Source organism: Primulina huaijiensis, chromosome 9 (genome assembly GCF_012295235.1).
Source record: "Primulina huaijiensis isolate GDHJ02 chromosome 9, ASM1229523v2, whole genome shotgun sequence".
Lineage (NCBI taxonomy): Eukaryota > Viridiplantae > Streptophyta > Magnoliopsida > Lamiales > Gesneriaceae > Primulina > Primulina huaijiensis.
In genome coordinates, this window is record NC_133314.1 from 19,963,289 (window position 1) to 19,982,891 (window position 19,603).

The 19,603-nt window shown below is 32.3% G+C and overlaps 2 protein-coding genes across 5 annotated transcripts; one reads left to right on the top strand and one right to left on the bottom strand.

The window, feature by feature from the left end:
• Positions 1–2,527: 2,527 nt before the first annotated feature.
• On the bottom strand, positions 2,528–3,786 carry LOC140984984 (AT-hook motif nuclear-localized protein 23-like). Its single transcript, XM_073452697.1, has 2 exons — positions 3,717–3,786; positions 2,528–3,593 (listed from the first exon to the last, which is right to left on the bottom strand). Exon 2 carries the CDS (start codon positions 3,588–3,590, stop codon positions 2,718–2,720), a length of 873 nt encoding a protein of 290 aa, XP_073308798.1. The 5' UTR covers positions 3,591–3,593; positions 3,717–3,786; the 3' UTR covers positions 2,528–2,717.
• Positions 3,787–13,491: 9,705 nt separating this feature from the next.
• On the top strand, positions 13,492–17,176 carry LOC140984702 (uncharacterized). Of its 4 annotated transcripts, none has more exons than XM_073452252.1 (4): positions 13,492–13,643; positions 13,977–14,347; positions 14,506–16,377; positions 16,890–17,176. In XM_073452252.1, the coding sequence occupies exons 2-4, from the start codon at positions 14,004–14,006 to the stop codon at positions 16,990–16,992; spliced, it is 2,319 nt and encodes a 772-aa protein (XP_073308353.1). In that variant the 5' UTR covers positions 13,492–13,643; positions 13,977–14,003; the 3' UTR covers positions 16,993–17,176. The 4 variants fall into 4 exon arrangements, with proteins under 4 accessions (XP_073308353.1, XP_073308356.1, XP_073308355.1 ...); XM_073452254.1 differs by having other exon boundaries at positions 13,537–13,643; positions 13,989–14,347; XM_073452255.1 differs by lacking the exon at positions 16,890–17,176 and having other exon boundaries at positions 14,506–16,381.
• Positions 17,177–19,603: the final 2,427 nt, after the last annotated feature.

The following is a 19,603-nucleotide window of genomic DNA, read 5'->3' on the forward strand; positions in this document are numbered from 1 at the left end:
GCAATTTCCTGCGTGCCTTCTTCTCACATTCATCACAGTTCAAGTAAGCCTTCATAGTAATGGTTTTTATTGTCTCCTTGATCTAATTCAAATTAATTGATGACAGATAAAAATTGATGTAATTTTATTTGAATAATTCACCATTTCAGTTCTATGCTACACATGATATACAATAATTATGTTCGTGTGCGCCACAAAAAATAAAATTTTTGAGTAAATTATGGATTTAAAATTTTAAATTATTTCGAGAGGACGATTATATATATTTATCTCAATTTACTCAAGAAATTAAATTAAAATATTGTGTTACGATTTAGTGCTTTAATTACTCTAAGCTATTTATTATTATATATTAATATTCATACGATTTGTCAGACACAATCGTATCAATATTATGCATTGTGTATATTAAAGTTTTTGATAATGATTTTTCCTTTTTTTAAGGTCAAATTTAAGAACTGTATTATTAAAGCTAAAATGTGTGAAAAGAGCACTTTTGGGATTAAGAAAAAGGTCTTAACCAAAAGGTAGTTGCTACTAGGGCTAGGGGTGAGCACTGAACCGACCGAACTAAATTAGTTATAACCGAACCGAAATATTTGTCCATAACTGAACCGACCGAATTAATTTTTATAATCGATGAAAACCGAATCGAATTAAAATCGATTAATTTGGTCGGTGATCGAATTAACTGATTATCTTTAAAAAAAAATTTGTGATTTAACTTTAATTATATATGTAATTTTTCTTGAACACTACAGTCTACATAAATACATAAAAACATAAAATCACACACATCACAAATGTATAAGTTTTGTTTGAACACAATCAGTACATGTTTTTTTATAAAATAACATAACATGGGCGGACGGTGTCTCGACCGGTGAAGAGAGATGGGTGGGCGACAGATGAAGTCAAGAGTCGAGAATAGAGAAATGAGAACAAGAAAGTCAAAGCGTTTAAAATTAGATTAGAATTAAGGTTGATTTTAACATAAAAAATTTAAAAATATATAAAAATTAAATAATATTATTTATTATATCGGTTAATTCGGTTAACTGATTTCAAAATTTTGAAAACCGTAACCGAACCGAATTAACCGATATAACAGAATTTTTTTTAGCCGATATTCGGAATATTAAACTCAGAGATCTTCCATGTAAGTGTGAAAATTGGGTTTCATTAAAGGGATGAACAAAACGAAAGAACGATTTAATATATTTTAAAAAATAGATCAAAATTACTCATAAAATTATATAATTGAAAAATATGATATTTTTTTTTGGACTAGGGATATCTTTATTGTAATTATAACTTGAATTTACGCCTAAGTATTGAATAGATGCATTGAGTATTATATTGATAGCTTCAATTCCATTTTCTTCATTATAGTATATATCTTCTTACCACTAATCTTAAACTACACCTTTGTGTGCCCTTTGGTACCCAACTCATACAAAAGTAAAATCAAACTAAGACTAGACTATATATATACATATATTATTGATTTCTGGACACCCACTATGAGCACCGTTGAACTGCTGAACGATATATGCGTATACATACATTAAAATCCTAAATATAAGTAGAGCGGTTTGAGAAGGGAAAAAAACAATAGAAAACATACATCTATGGCTATTTAAAGTCTATAGGAACATATATATATATACATATAAAGAATGTTGTATTTTAATATCAATCTCTCTATTATACATATGATATATTATATATATGAAATATATATACAACTGAACGATTCATAAAAGAAGTTCGAGACCAGAATTGAGTTCATTCAAACCTATTATAAATATATCTGGTAATTTTAATTTAAATATCAGAGTATTATGTAAGGAATGCATATATTTGATTTGGCATGGGATTATAGCTTAATCTCCTCTTACAATAAAAATTATAATTAAGCATAAAGTATTTGATGTTCTGTCCAGCTGATCTAATCGTATATTCTATGTTTTTTTTCTACGCATTTAGTTCAACTCATGAAGAATTATATACCGATTGTAAATTCCTAGCTAGAGATGAACGATTTTTCTTAATCTGTCAATCAAGGCAAGTTGTTTTTTTTTTTCTTTTTGCACCAAAAATAAAAAAAGAAGAATTTTCTTTGTTCTTGACATTACCATTGGTCATAGCAGAATTTTTCTTCCCTTTTACTTTTTTTACACACTATTTGATTTGTTTATTATCATTAAATCATGTAAATTCACTTGTATTATATTCGGATTTTGCATTAATCTACGTTTCATTGTGGAAGTCCATGGTCTCTCCTAAAACTGAGACAGAAGAATTTGGTCTTTTGTTAATTATTTTAAATTACTTGATTCATCCACAGATCGATCTTTCTTGTGTTGTGCCAGCAAAATTAATTAATGATATCTTGTGTTTATCTATCAAGTTTATTCTAAGTAAATTTAGGAAATTTATCAAAGATTTTGGTAAGAGAGAAACTATGTATGTATCTCAAAATTACATAACATGCAAGTTGCATTAAAGAAATGTGCGCACGAAGTGTTAAATTTCATCAAAAGTTCGAGAAAAGATGATAATTTTGTTCATCACAGGCAAGAAAATTCAATTAAAGTCTAATTCTTGATAATTAGCACAAACAATATAGTAATAAAAATTTAAATGTACAAGAGAATTGAAGAAGTTTTAGAGAATTCTTACTGATACTTCATTCTCTAAACTTGTAACGTGCTCTAGTACGATGGCCGTCCACCGCCACCGGAGTTTCCGGTCCATGCACCGCTGTCCATTGGGAGCTGCCCATTAGTCATGTTGAGTGGCAGATTGAAGAAAGGAAGCCCCATTGATGATGGATCAGGAAACTGATTCCCACCCACTCCTCCACTTCCACCACCATTCCCTCCTCCGCCGCCTAGAGGATCAGACGCCGATGGCGGCGTATGCATCTGGAGTTCTGCTTCTTCTTCCTCTAATGGGAGCCTTTCATAAGCCACGTTAGTAAAAGATGCTGCAATGATGGTAATGGGCCCTGAGGCGATCAAAGCGCCGACAACATTTCCTCCGACTACCTGTCCTTGCCCGCCAGCCAAATATATAGTCAAGCTGGTCGCTCCCGGCGGCGCAGGCGGCGGCAGGAACGACCCAGTCAATGACAAAATCTCGAATCGGCCTTGTAGATTTACGACGCCGCCTGCCGCGGAGGGCTGCCTCAAACTGACGTTGGTGACCGTACCCGTCCCGCTCAAGATACAGATCCCTCGCTGCCGCTTCCGCGCATAGGTAGCCACGACATCGAACACGTCCCAGCCGCTGTTGACCTCGAGTATGTGTGCCCGTAGCGTGTTTGCACTTTCCCGGGTTATGATCACCGGTGGTTTAGGTTTGTTCTTGGATCCCGCCGGACGGCCTCTCGTCCTACGCTCCACCGCATCACCGGAGTTATTATTTGAGGTGACTAAATCGAAAGCCTGATGGGAATCATCAGTATTTTCATTCGAAAACCTGTTCCGATTCGATTCATCAGCCTCAGATCTTTGAAGATGGACCTCAGGTCTCTGGAGCTGAGAAACAAAGTGAGAAGCTGAACCTAAGTCCAAACCAGCCATATACTACAAGAAAATTAAGATAGAACAGGAAACAAGGAAAAATAATAATTTTCAGCAAAGAAGAAACAGTATAAAAATGATCTGAATTGATATTTTATAAATAAATTAAAGCACAAGAATTTAAACCTAGGGCGAATAGAAAACAAGAAGAATCGAGTAGGGAGAGAAAAGGTTGAGGATGGAGTGTAAAGACCGTAGAGAGACATGGAGAGAATATATATATATATATATATATATTGGATTATGTAGGACCGACTTACCGCTTTACCAAAAGCTATAGTTGATGGTAATGGTGCAACTCAAATCTTTTAAACCGCACAGTAGCTCAAGCACCACGGTTCGATCGCTCTATCAAACAAGAACAATTATTGCACCCAACAATCTCCCTCCCAATAATTGCATTCTTTGTAATCAATGTGAATCGAACCTGTGACCTTGTCTGATACCAATTGTAGGACCGAGTGCATATCACTTTACCAAAAGCTATAGCTGGTGGTAATAGTGCAATTCAAATCTTTTAAACTGCACAGCAGCTCAAACATCACAGTTCGATCGCTCTACCAAATGGGGACAATTATTGCACCCAACAGATTATGTACAAATCATCACTTCAGCTGATGCTCAAACTCATATATAAACTAAGTTGACGATTTTTACATCTAATAAATGAATATTATCTCATCTGATGTTCATATAAATGTACATCGTCTATAATCATATATAAAGTATATATAAAAACATGAGTGACGAGCATATTCAAAGATGAGAGTAAAATATTATTACATTAGCTTTAGCTGTAATAATACCCCGTAATGGGGTTAAATTACATGAGGTTACGTTGTGCTTCTTTAATATTATCCATTCGTGTAATTGTATAATGATGTATAAATAATGTATAAAGAATAATAGGATTCTTTATTATTATTAGCGGATTGTGATACATGCGATATGTGTCTTCCGTAAAAACAAAATAAGCAACCAAGCAACTTTTAGTTTTAAATTGAAGTTATAATTTTTTGAAATTTAAACGATATGAGATAAAATAAAATGTAAATAAAAATATCATTGTGATATAGTAAAATCATATAGTTAGTTTGATAAAATGGAGGTTGTTTTATGCAAATCCAAAATTACAACATGATTTCATATGGTTAGTGTATAAGGATCTGGTATTATAGATAATAATAGATTTAGTCATTAATTTGTTGAAACTTTTGTCAACAATATGACTCAAGTCTTTATTCAGTAATTGAAAATTTGTATTTTTCATATGTATGTTCATCTTTTTTGTGATTTTGGTTTCCTATGTTATCAAATTTCAATCTTAGTCTTTTATCTATAATTTCTTGTGAGAATTTTAGCCATTTTTTCTATCTGGTAACGATGTGTTACTTACATGTGTGGATCTCACGTCAGCATTTCTAATGAAAAATGATTAAAATTATCAAAAATAAAAAATACAATAACAAGACTAAAATTTGATTACATAGACAAATCAAAATCGCAAAGAATAAAATATACATGATCAAAATTGCTAACATAATTTTTTTCTTAAAAATTTAAATTTTAGTGCAGTAAATGACATGATATATACAGTTTTGATATGTTTCACATCTATCGTGCACACTTATGTAAGCACAATGAGGTGACATTCACCTATTAAATGTGCAATTTTTATATATTTCATAACATCTAATAAGTGAATGACACCTTATCGATACTCACATTACTGTGCGTTTTGATATTTTGCACATTTACCGTTTACGCTTATGTGAGCAACGATTATTTGATACTCATCTATTCGATGTACAATTTTTATATGTTTCATTATATTCAATAGGTGGGTGTACGTGTACATGGTAGGTGTGAAACGTAGATTCTCTCGAAAGATACACATAAAGTTCTAAAATGGGAAATGAATTAAAGAATTGGTTCAAACAGATATTTTGTTATTTTGACAAGTATAAAAAAATCAATTTTTTCAACTTTTCCTCAAAAATAAAAAATAACAAATACTGTTCAACTTTTGTAAAAAATCATTGGTGTCGGATGGTACATTCCCACGACACACAATTCATAAATAAATATAAAAAACTGATTAGTGTAATTTATAAATTCATCCCATGTTTGGCTATAAGCAATATTCTAGCTAGTCGATCATATTTTTAACTTTAGTTATGATTATGTGGCAAATGCAATATTTTCGTATTATTTAACAAATGCAAAAACTTGTGTGAGACGATTTCACGGGTGTATTTTGTGAGACGGATATCTTATTTAGGTCATCCATGAAAAAAAATTACTTTTTATGCTAAGAGTATTACTTTTTATTGTGAATATCGGTAGGGTTGACCCCTCTCACAGATAAAGATTTGTGAGACCGTCTCACAAGAGATCTACTCTTTAACAAAAAGTTAGTCAAAAAATATGGGATCAATATTTATATATCCCTAATGTGATTAAGTTAAAGAAGATGAAGTAATATTGTTTGGTGGCTTTATTTTGGGTTTTTTTTTTTTGTTTTTTTAACTTAAAGCTATGTTTACATATAAAGTAGTACAGTATGTTGTACAAAAAAATGTTATATGATGTCAATATATAATATAGTTTTGATATGTTGCACACCTATTTTGCATATTTATGTGAGCACGTTCGAAATGTAATTCACCTATTAGATGTGATGAAATATATAAAAATTGTATATCTAATAGATGAGTGATACCTAAACGTTATTCAAATAAGAGTAGGTCTCTTGTGAGACGGTCTCACGAATATTTATCTGTGAAACGGGTCAACCCTATAGATATTCACAATAAAAAGTAATACTTTTTAATGGATGACTTAAATGAGAGATTCGTCTCACAAAATACGACCTGTGAGACCGTCTCACACAAGTTTTTGCTTTCAAATAAATGTGCACGTAATCGTAAAATTAGTTCAACTCATCATGATTTGGGGTTTAAATTTAGTGGGATAATATTAAAAAGTTTCTTTTCATACCACTATTTAATTTATTTGTAGTTTATTTATTAATTCTAAAATAATATTTGACTATGAATAAAATGAAATATATTATTTCCCTTGATCATCGAATAAAAAGAGCACACACAGTGACAGTACACGTCAATTTTAATTTATGAACTATGACACAAAGGGATAACGAAGGGACAGTGTGACTTATTTTAGGTTATGTATATATTCGCGGCGGATGGGGTCCTTTTTTATTTTATTTTTGTTTGTCCACAATTAAAAAATTCTTAACACATTAGGTCAAAAACCAAAAAATAAATAAATTTCTTTACTTATTTCGATTTTTATAATATAATTTATATGTGGAAAAAATAAATGCCTTATAATCAAATAATCTTTTCAAAGTCTATATTTTATAGCATCTCCTGACCAGCTTTCAGGTTTCAACAACTTTTGTAGGATCGAACGTTTGTTACATTAAACAAATGCAAAAACTTGTTTGAGAACTCACGGGTCGTATTTTGTGAGACATATCTGTTATTTGGGTCATCTATGAAAAAATATTACTTTTTATGCTAAGAGTATTATTTTTTATTGTGAATATCGGTAGAGTTAACTCGTCTCACAGATAAAGATTCGTGAGACCGTCTCATAATAGACCTACTCCATTACTAAAAGATATAACTGGTGATAATGGTGTAACTGAAATATTTTAAACTGTATAACAACTCAAAAACTACAATTTTTTTTAATGTTACGGTTTTTTGTATGATGAAAATGGGACATCTGATGTTGTTGACCTGAAAATATTAACTATTACAGATTTATACGAGTTTGCAAATACACACACAAATTTTTTTTTAATATTTCTCTTAATTCCTAATTTAAAGAAAAAATGTAAATATTTAATTTTGTTTTGCAGAGAGCACATAAATCTAAACCCAATCTGGTCCTCAGTCTCTTCATGCCATGGAATCAATCTTTCAAAATCATTAATCACCATCAATCTATAATCACATTCATTTAAATATTAATATATTCTCTCTTCTTCTTAATTACTCATTTCAACTTTATAATTAAAAATATATATTGTTTGTTTGGGGTGCAAAATTTCTCATACTTTAGGACAAATTTTGTGGAGTCATTCGTGGGACTAACATGCAAGCAAGTGGTCCTATGGCCAACTTGTTACAATGCTCTCCTCCCATTTTGCTTTGTGGCTGGGGAGAAAGATTTGCTCTAAATTTGGTTCAAATCAATGATTTATGAGTATAGAAACATTAGCTTTATCAAATTTTAACGTTCTCAAGATCTTGATATTGTAAACGGTTGAGTTCAACTTACTATTTGGATATTTTCTCTAGTGTGTATTCGACTGGTCATATTTATTTTAAAATGTGAGGTTCATGTTTTTTTTACGGGAAATTGACCTTCAGTCTTCAGCCGTCGTTTTTTTTTTTATGTTCAGTCCCTGGATACTTTTTTAGTACCACATTTCCACATGAAGTGTACTACAATTTGTATGACATAGTACCATAATTTTGTGGGTAGGGAGTGAACCCAAAAAAATATTTTGATTGTGGATTTTTCACCAACTTCCCCTTTTTTTTTACGTGAACTTTATGTATGAAAATGTATTAGAAATTTAAACTTATTCTTTTTCCGTCTTTGTTTTATTTTGTTTTCTTAACTAACCTCTTTATTTTTGACGAGATTCAAGTCAAAATAATAGGCCTTTAAACAATTATTTTGTATCACAAAAACTGATGTCAAAGGATAAACAAATTTAATTAACATGGACTTTTCTAACATTGAAGAGTTAATTTTAGAAATAAAGACCGCTACGTTTCAATATTATTAGATTATGTGGGTTTTTTTTTTTATATAAAATTTGACATCTACGTTGATAATCTAAGAATTAATATTTGACCTTTGAGCTGAAAATTTGAAATGATATCAAAAGCCCCAAATAAATAAACTTATTCTTTCAAACATTTTTTTCTCTAAAAATTTTAAAAATATTATAAAGAGTTTTCAACCAACCTAACTTATAAAGTCATAAGATTGAAATTGTGAAAAACCGCAAAATACATTACTAAAACTCAAATTTGATTACATAAAACATCAAAATAGTAAATAAACAAATATGCACGACAAAAAAAAGGGTGCAATTTCGACGTTTATAATTTATCTGTTTCATAACTTTGGACATATTATGTTAGTATCAAACGCTTACCACTAGGTCAAAAGCTATATTTGATGGTAATTATGCAAATCAAATCTTTTAAACTGTACAAGAATTCAAGCACAACGTTTCGATTGCTCTATCTAACAGAGGCAATTATTACACTCTACAATCTCTTTTCTAATAACTACACTCCTTGCAATCAATAAGAATTAAACTCGTGACTTTTCATCTGATACCAATAGTAAGACTGAGCAAGCGCTTGCCATTTTATCACAATTCATAGTTGGGAGTAACGTTGCAACTCAAATATTTTAAACTCTACATCAGCTCAAACACCATATTTCGATTTAATATGTACAATTATTATACCCAACATAATATTTATTAAGAGTATCTCAAGGGAGAAAAAAGGTTGTATTCCCACAAGCAAACATGGCTCGTTGGATTCTTTGATGACTTGTTCTTAGCTTGTTGTATTATGGAGAATAATATATTAATTAACGACTTTTTTCCTTGATAATCACAACGGCGGGGTTCCCTATCCACCAATCGAAACGTCCACGGACCTAAATTAACTTATTAATTCCCCATATTCTCATGCTTAAATCCGATGTCCCCACCATGTTTTCTACCTAAACTTTGTCATATTTTTATTATAAAAAGACCCCTAATTCCGTCATTACACTACATAGAGTTGATAAACGCACTTAAGTTGCATCGATTGTAATATAAACAACGGTTATAAGTCGTTGGATCAGCCGTAAATGATGATCGAAAATGATAAAATATTAGCGGAATCGTAAAACGATGGTGATTTTAACAAACTCTCTAGCTCTTATGATGGCAAGTTTGCACCATTAGTTCCACCAAATAATTTTAAGCAAGTCCAAGATTTTAATTAATGGCTTAAAATGAGGATTTCTAAATTGAACCCCATCCACTCAAATTGTTCAATGAACAATTATATAAATTGATGTATAGTTGTGAGACGGGTCAATCCTACCGATATTCACAATAAAAAGTAATACTCTTAGCATTAAAGTAATATTTTTTCATTGATGACTCAAATAACAGATCCGTCTCACAAAATACGATCCGTGAGACCGTCTCACACAAGTTTTTGCTATATATATATATATATATATATACACACACGCAACCCATCAGATCGACCATTATAGACTACATTTGGATGTGGGACATGAAGGTTCGTTTAGAGTTTAATACAGTAATCTGCAAATCTTTCTCTTGTTGTTAACACTTAGCCACACTAATGAAGGGCGGAGATGAAATATAATACCTATACTCCAAAAGTGCAGTGGGATAGTATTTTATTTCTATGATGGATTATAAGATGAGTTGTTTATCAAAAATTAAATATCATTTGAAAGTTGAGGACAAATTTTAGTTAGTACTAAATTTTGAGTTCAATAAAAATAAATTAAATCAAGTGGTTTTGTTTGTAATCGAAATGATAAATGGGCCGATTGGAGGTGAACAGAGTTAAATTTTCAAATGCCTAAATTTATTGGGCTTTTGGGAGAATTTTGGGCGGGTCGTATTTGGATTTCAACTATAAATAAAATACATAAATATAAAAATTTTAAAATCAAATCTATTCTATTTATGAAGTTTGAGATTTATTAATTTTTCTTCTCCGAAACTACTCGCTCAAATTAAAAAGCCCATCACTTGAAATAAACTAATGATTTCAACAAATAGAAAAAAACGTGTAGTGGGTAATAAATTTATTTTAAATTGATATTCATTGATGTGTGATACAAACATTTAAATATTTATTACATGTAAGTAGAATTTACAATTTTTTCATTATTTTGAGCGATTTTCATTTTTGATCTTGTTGTTAGTCGATTCGAGATATTAATCCACTAATTTGTATTTTTTTATTTTTAGTCATTTTTTGTCGGAATACTGAAGCTACATCATATAAGTTGGCTATGACCGACACCACGTTAACAATTTTCGTCGATGTCAGCACTCCGATGAATATGATTAAAATTGAAAAAATAGAAATCATTGACATCATTGTTTCACTGTGTTATTGTGACGTGTTAGAGATATCTGAAGACAACACATGTACATTTTGTCACTCCGAATTTCGTCCACACATATTTACATTATTGTGTTATGGTTATTTCTGTTATTGATATTTTATAATGTAATTTACTTCTTTGACTTGTTAAAGAAGATAATTTTTCTTTCTTTCGATAGTATTGATTTTGTAAACTTGATTGTTTTCTAATGATTATTTTGTCATGTGACATCACACAAATGTGCTTACTTGAGCATAAATATCTTTGTGTTACTTTTTTTTTTTATTTATATGTTATATTATTACGCTGCATGTTGTTACAATGTGTTACATCTGAGACAAAACTTATTTGGTACACGTACAATCCTTATAGTTGTGTTAAACAGAATGCTTTCACTTGTTATCAGATCCAATTTTTGACGTTACTAAATGAGTTTCTGATTATTTTTTTTTAACAGTTAAAATTCAATGGACGTGTCACTTGCCAATGTTACACTACAACCAATATAGATCCAACTACACTCTTTAGAAAGTCAAAATAAGTTTTTATATCAATTAAAGATCCAGAAGATATTAAATAAACGCGTTGATCTAGGTAGATGAGAAAATTAATCAATGCAAGTTTTATATTTTTGAAAAAAAATAAACAATCAAATCAGTTGTAACATTATAAAAATGTAAAAAGTAGTTGTCATTTGAAATACGTAAATCAAAAATCCAAATTCATCCCGAATCACATATGTCCTCCAAATCAAATGTATTAATGTAAATACAACCTTAAATCAAAAATGCTGTTAATTAGTGTAATTAATTTCACATCAAAATACTATGTTAATTAAATCCATAATTTTTTTCATATGTTGCTCTCTATTTGGTCTCTAAATCCCATATATCCATTTTGATGGGTCATAAATATTTACTTAATCAAAAGTGAGTCTCTTATTTTTGAATTATGATAATCTAAACCAAGCCCACAAAGTCATCATAATGCCTATAAATAGTGCAAGCTTTCATTTTGAAGATAAGTTCTCATTTTTAGCTCTTAAAAACATCTTTTATTTACTTTGGCTTTGGTATCGATGATTTGAGTACACAAGGATTTTCATCGGGGTATTCTCGGTGTTACGACACTCTGTTTGTGATGATTCACTATTTTAGTCTTAAGGTTTGCAAAAACGACATCTGCAGATCCAGATTTTACAGTCCCACATCAACATCCACTTGAATTTTCATAGTTCAAATGACAATTTTATTTCACTACATCACATTTGTTATTTATTTAAGAGAAATAAAATTATCTCTTATCAATATTTTTTTAGCAACTCCTTATTAATCAATCTTCTCCTGCGAATAAAAAAAATATTACATTTATAAAAGACCAAAATGTCTCATTAAACTTTATTATATTTATACTCTCCAAAAAGTAATCACGTAAAAATCCTATCCCGTAAAATATCAAGGAAGTTATAAGTTTACGTTTATAATTTTAAGAAGCTTGATAGAATTTTTTTTAAAACGTGTGTGCAAACAGATATTCGTATTATTTTTTTATAATATCATGTTATTTCTAATAATTGTGAAATTAAAAAAAAAGATACTATGATGTCAAATATAATAATAACTTGGAATTTGTTTATTTTATTTTATTCAAACACCTTAATAATTTTTTTAAAAAAATAAAACAGTTCATCTTAAATATTCAAAATAAAATTTATATTTTATAATACTCTTATAAAATAGCTTCCACTTATTATTTTTTAAAATAGCTTGTACTTAAAATAGAGAAGCTCGGGGATTAGTTTGGAAGTTGGGAGAGAAAAGAGCGAAGGAGAAAAGAAAAGAAAATTTTTAATTTCCTTATATTTTCCATCCGAAGCAAAATTTTCTTCTATCCGTAACAAATTTTTCTTTCATTAAAGTCTCCCAAACAACCAATTTTAAATTTAATTTCTCTTATTTTCCTTTCAAATCACAACTCCCAAACAAAACCTAGGAGACTGGATTGTTTGACATATAGCTTTGATAAAATAAAAAACTTATTTATAACTTAAAAAAATTTATTTTACAAAATAACCATTAAATACAAAATGTTGAATTCAAGATATTAACGATCTTAATTTTGATCATAATAAGATTTATTATTATATTTCTATCATTTTTACTCAAATGTGTAAGGGACTAACATTGAGGTACAATGTTATCACGAACTAATTTACTTGTGTAAATGTAAAAAAAAAACTCGGTGAGATGTTCAACAAAATTGTTTGCAGTTGCAGATAAATGTTACATATTATTGGTATGGTAGTACTAGCGTCCCAACATTGGGACCATATATCTAGTCTAGGGGTGTTCATGATCGAATCGAATTAGATATATTCGAGCTCGAATTCAATATGATAACTAACTCGAACGGAAAATTTTAATATTTTTGACTTGAATTATCTTTTAACCATAGCTCGAGTTCAGCTTAAAATAATCAAATATATTTGTGAGCTACATAAAAATAAAGACCCAATACCTCAAATATATTTATTTATTACACAATTATAATGATCAAACATTAAAATTCCCGAACTTGAAAAAAATCAAACATGTTTTAATTTAAATAAAATATTTTCCGAGAACGAATCGAGTACAAGACAATTTTAATCTCTCCCCAAAATACTTGTGCACACGTGTACCCCGTAACTTCCATAGATGCGGGATAGCTTGGCATTAACCAACGGTTGAGATTTGACTTGGTATCAGGAAAAATTCCCAGGTCCTTGCCGACTGCCGAGGAGGTCTCCTCTTTTCTCCCTCCATCTACCCAGGAGCCCCGACAAAGTCAAGCTCAATTTCGGTAAAGTCTTTGCATTTTTTTGGTTTGAATCACTACTTTTTTCTCAGTGAATTTTAATACTTACGGAATTGTGCCATCGAATTTGCGCGAATAGTGATTTTGCTTTTGTTTTTTTAGGTCGAGTTGTTCTTTTAAATCGTATAAAGATTTAATATTGACTGTGGATTGTCATGGTTTCGATTTTTTAACGACACAGTTCCTGATTTTGTGCTGTTGGCTGCTGAAAGTTCGTGCATTATTGTTTTGTTAGGGCTTTTTTTTCAGGAAAACCTCGTCGTCTCTTCGCTTGATTTTGTTCCCGTTTGTTAAATTTTAATGTGATTTTTCCAATAGTTATTGATACAGGTTATGTGAATTGTGATGGGTACAACGAAGAAGATTATAGCCATATGTCAATCTGGAGGGGAATTTGTGAGCAATAAGGATGATGGGTCCTTATATTATGCGGGCGGGGAAGCTTATGCTTTGGACCTGGATCAGCACACCCAATTGAAAGATTTCAAACATGAACTTTCTGAAACATTTCAATGCAGTGTGGATGGCATGGCCATCAAGTATTTTCTCCCTGGGAACAGGAAGACCCTCATTAGTATATCTAAGGATAAGGACCTTCACCGCATGGTTAACTTCTTTAAGGAATCTGACCAAGTTGAGGTTTTCGTATTTGCTGCTGCCCGAAATGTGTCCAATATGCCTGCCAGTAGGTACTTTTCTTCTTGCATTTGTATCATGTTGAATATCAATTGTTCCCCCTGCCTGCCCACAGAATTGTACTTGCATGTGTGCCGATTTATTATCGGAACTTTGTTGATGTCACTTTAGTATGTTCCAACTGGAATGTTTGATTTTCTTAATTATACAGGTCTAGCAGGACGATTGCTTCTGAGTCAGAATTTCCTATTGATGTACCTGTGGACCTTATGCAAACTGATGATGCGATTGTCTTAGATGAACCTATCGAAACTACAACACTTGATGTTTATCCTTATGGCCATGAAGATAAGCATCGTAGAGCAGCGACTCAGTGGGAGAATATTATCACTGGTGTGGACCAAAGATTTAATACGTTTGCTGAGTTCCGTGAAGCTCTGCATAAGTACTCGATTGCCCATGGATTCACCTACAAATATAAGAAAAACGACAGTCATCGTGTTACTGCCAAGTGCAAAACAGAAGGCTGTCCATGGCGTATATATGCATCTAGATTGGCTACCACTCAACTAATATGCATAAAGAAAATGAATCCAGAGCACACTTGTGAAGGGGCTACTGTAAAAGCGGGTTATAGGGCGACTAGGGGATGGATAGGAAGCATCATTAAGGAAAAATTGAAAGTTTCTCCAAATTACAAGCCGAAAGACATAGCCAGTGACATCAAGCGTGATTATGGCATTCAGTTGAATTATACGCAAGCTTGGCGAGCCAAGGAGATTGCACGAGAGCAGCTTCAGGGTTCATACAGAGAGGCGTATTCTCAGTTACCACTTTTTTGTGAGAAGATAATGGAGACTAATCCCGGTAGTCTTGCCACATTGAGTACGAAAGAAGATTCAAGCTTCCGCCAACTTTTTGTCTCGTTTCACGCCTCAATATCTGGCTTTCATGAGTGCCGCCCTCTTATTTTTCTTGATAGCACTCTTCTTTACTCAAAATACCAAGGAACTTTATTAGCAGCTACTGCCGCAGATGGAAATGATGATTTTTTCCCCGTAGCCTTTGCTGTGGTTGACGAAGAAACCGAAAATAACTGGCACTGGTTTCTGTCACAGTTAAAATCTGCTCTCTCAACATCTGAGCAAATTACTTTTGTTTCCGATTTCCAGAAAGGCATAAGAGCGTCTTTGCTCGACATTTTTGGCAAGGAATGCTACCATGGTTATTGTCTGCGCTGTCTTGCTGAGAAACTTAATAAAGATCTGAAAGGACAATTTTCACATGATGCCAGGCGGCTCATGGTTCAAGATTTCTATGCCGCTGCATATGCACCAAAACACGAGGTGTTTGAAAGTTGTGTAAAAAACATAAAGGCCATCTCAGATGAGGCTTATAATTGGGTCATCAGTAGTGAGCCAGATCACTGGGCTAATGCATTTTTTGGTGGGGCGAGATACAATCACATGACATCCAACTTCGGCCAACAGTTTTACAGTTGGGTGTCTGAGGTGGATGAGTTGCCAATTACTCAGATGATTGATGTATTGCGTGGCAAGATCATGGAACTGATTTATAGGCGAAGGCTTGAATCGAGCCAGTGGGTCACAAGATTGACACCTTTTATGGAGGACAGGCTTCAGAATGAGGCGGCAAAATCAAGGTCACTTCAAGTGTTACTCTCACATGGGAGCGTATTTGAGGTCCGTGGTGAATCTGTTGACATTGTTGATATTGATCACTGGGACTGTAGTTGCAAAGGTTGGCAACTCACAGGATTGCCTTGTTGTCATGCTATTGCTGTTCTTGAATGCCTTGGCAGGAGTCTCAATGATTATTGCTCTAGATACTTCACGTCAGACAGCTACCGTTTGACTTATTTGGAGTCGATCAACCCCATACCAAATGTGGAGAAACAAGAGCAAAGTGAAGTGCTGGTAGAAGCAACTATTGTAACTCCTCCGCCTACTAAGCGCCCTCCAGGCCGACCGAAGATGAAATTTGCGGACTCTGTGGATATCATTAAGCGCCAGCTCCAGTGTAGTAAATGCAAGGGCCTAGGCCACAATAAGAAAACATGCAAGTAAGTTTTTATATTTTCTACCTCTTTCTTTCACACTTAGGTTCTCTAAGCAATTAACAGTTGGGAACTTAAGATCCAAAGACATTGATATCTCAGCCGACTCATGTTCCACGACGCAGTTGACTCATAATTGAATGATGACAATGACACTATCACTTCTGTTTCATGCATCACAATCATATTTCATGTTTCCTTTACTGAAAATTACGCTGCCTCAACTGCCTGACTTTTTGTCCATATAGTAGTAGTACCCCTGGAATCATAGCTCCAGTGTAATGTACACGTCGCATGGTTTTTGTTTTTGTTTTAGTTTTCATGTTCATGCATGTAGTTCAAAATCGGAGAAAAACTGAATAGTCATACGATTTGTTAAATCATTTCAGTGAATATTTCAAAATGTGAAGGGAAAAGAAAAGAAACAGTTTATTTCCAGTGAAGTACAAAATCAAGAATGTCCTGCGCTTCTTCTCGTGATTTGATTTTGTTTGTTTGTTTGTTTGTTTGAACTACAGCAAGGCGAAAGGGGTGGAAGAACCAGAAACTCCACTTTTGATTGAGGGGCCGACGAGCGACAATGAACCGGAACCGGAACGTGAACCCATAGGAAGCAGTTGATTGATTGATTAGTTTTGATATCTGTCTTCACATAATTTCTTCTAGCTAGCTTACTCGTGTATCATCGTGATCAACGACTCCATAGATATATGATCTACAGATTTTGCAGTTAGTTTCAAGAAAGCTCTTCTTTTAGTTTTGTTCGGATATTTTAAATATTTTGTGAACTAGTTTTTTCATCGTTTCACTTTCGTTTCCCCCCACCACTTGAAGGAGTCAGAGCGTCGTTCGTTGTTGTTGCTGCTGTTGTCATTTTGGGTATTGGTCAATTCAACTTGAGATGATAATAATTTCTTTAAAAAATGTCTGTCCGATAATTTTCAGTTAAGAGAAGTCGACATTTTATTTGACCTCGCATTTTAAGTCTCTTCTTGAATATAATACTAAACACTTTACATATGTCGCATAGAGGTGTTAGCAGAATGGATATATCTATGTCATTTGCAATAAAACAGGGGCCTTTTTTTAAAAAAAAAAATCAAAGAGAATCCACCTAATATTATATAGGTGTAAACACTTGTACTTGCAAATATTTTCGCAACTTCGAAATTCGATGATATAACAGCGAAGGCCCGGGGATGCTATCCCCGACTTCTTTGAGCTAGGGATTGCAAACGTAGACGATTGGAATTGACAAATTGAAACAACACAGCAAAATTTGCCACGATTGCTGCCAGTACTCCTCATCTAACTAAAGCTAATAATGAGCATACATAAGACACGAGTCAATTGAAACCAAAACAAAGATAAATAGTTTTGTTAACTAAATCAAAAAAGGAGTATGTCTCTTGTAAGACGGTCTCACGAATTTTTATCTGTGAGACGGGTCAACTCTACCGATATTCACAAACAGATATGGGTCAACTCTACCGATCTTCACCACAAAAATCAATACTCTTAGCATAAAAAGTAATATTTTTTCATGGATGACCCAAATAAGTGATCCATCTCACAAAATACGACCAGTGAGACCGTCTCACACAAGTTTTTGTCAAATCAAAGATATATAATTTAAGAAAAACATGCAAACAGAGTTGCTCGTTAATGGTTTCCAAAAGAAATGAAAACAAAACAATGTTCACACCAAATCAAATACTAAATTTCAGTTACAAAACTATTGATTTATTTAATTAATAAATTAGAGGTAACATGTAGCAAGGAAAACTATACTAAGAAACCTTGGTTTTTAGATAAAAAAAAATAAACAAATTAGAAAACATATATGTCCATAAGTCCGATTTGCAGATCCATCTTTCGTTCTCTGCTTTTCAAACTGAATGGTTTTATTTTTGTAATTTTTTTAATTGTTCTAAAATATTATAAACCGAATTGATTAAAATCAATATATCTCGTTCTCCGAAAAACAAATTTTATTTTATTTTTACATATTAATTTTATAAATACAATTCTTTTTTTTTAAAATAAAAATAAAAAGGCCTGGTGGCTTCAATCTAGCCACCCGCCCCTTGACGCTCAGAGTAAGTTGCTTTCTTTATCTCACTTTTCTAAGAGTGATTGGGGTCCATTCCCTTTATCCGTTCTTCGGTGGGATCCGCTCCGGCGGTTAGAACGTTAGGGTTATTGGGGTGAGCCACGGGGGCTGGCACGTTAACCCCCTTTCGATCCTTCTAACCTAATGGTCGTCTGGACAGAATCGTTTTACCATTAATCCGTCTAGCACTTTTTTGTTGGGGTCCGCCTATGATTAGAACACTTCAATCATACAAGGCACTCGGCGTATCGGCCATTCTTCTCCCATTCCTTTCATCCAGGGAACCTTTAACTAGTCCCATTCAACTTCTACAGTCCAAATTTTAGTTTGCAATAATACTTTTGTTGATTGATCGGAAAGCAGACACGCAAATAATTGATGCATACAATATTTATGGACTGTAGAGATGATTGTTTCGTCCGGATAATCCATCCCTTTTGTATAATTAGACGGGAGATTATGATAAAAAAAAAAATATATATTGTGCCACAATTCTACAAAATCGATAATATTATATTTATATATATATAATATAGAGTAAAATTATGTCATATTAAAGAGTAAATGTATATGACAACTGTTTAATATGACATAATTTCTCTAGAAATCCCGATTCATCTCAAATCCCGTCCCAAAAATATCTCGGCCTGTGTTTTTTTCGACCCAAGTTGTCGGGATTTTTGTCCCGGTCAATATTGGCATTACCGAGAAAGAAATCGGGAATACAGTATTCACCCGATGGAATTCTTATCCCGAATTGATTATATTAATAATAATAATAATTTTTATTTTTTAAAAAATATATTATGATGTTATTAACACATTGAGTTGGAGTTTACAATTTAAATATAATATTATTGGGTCGAAGTTTATATGAAAGTTGACTTAATCATTTAAGGGCTAATCTCATTTATAAAGATTAAATTAAATTAAATTGTTAACTAATTCATCCAAATGAAAAAAATTATAGACAAATCTATTTATAATTCAAATAAAATTATACAGATAAAAAGTTATTATTTCATCGTTTTCTTTCCTTCAATATGAACATATTGTTGTGATCAAGAAGGGTTTGTCTTATCATCAGAAGGAAATCATTTATTGCGATTACTTATTGAT

Excerpts from the sequence above, each read along its gene's own strand:
- LOC140984984 (XM_073452697.1), bottom strand. The coding sequence starts at position 3,590 with ATGGCTGGTTTGGACTTAGGTTCAGCTTCTCACTTTGTTTCTCAGCTC.
- LOC140984702 (XM_073452252.1), top strand. The coding sequence starts at position 14,004 with ATGGGTACAACGAAGAAGATTATAGCCATATGTCAATCTGGAGGGGAA. Across the intron at positions 14,348-14,505 it reads TCCAATATGCCTGCCAGTAG|GTCTAGCAGGACGATTGCTT; the intron begins GTACTTTTCTTC and ends TTAATTATACAG. Across the intron at positions 16,378-16,889 it reads CACAATAAGAAAACATGCAA|CAAGGCGAAAGGGGTGGAAG; the intron begins GTAAGTTTTTAT and ends TTTGAACTACAG.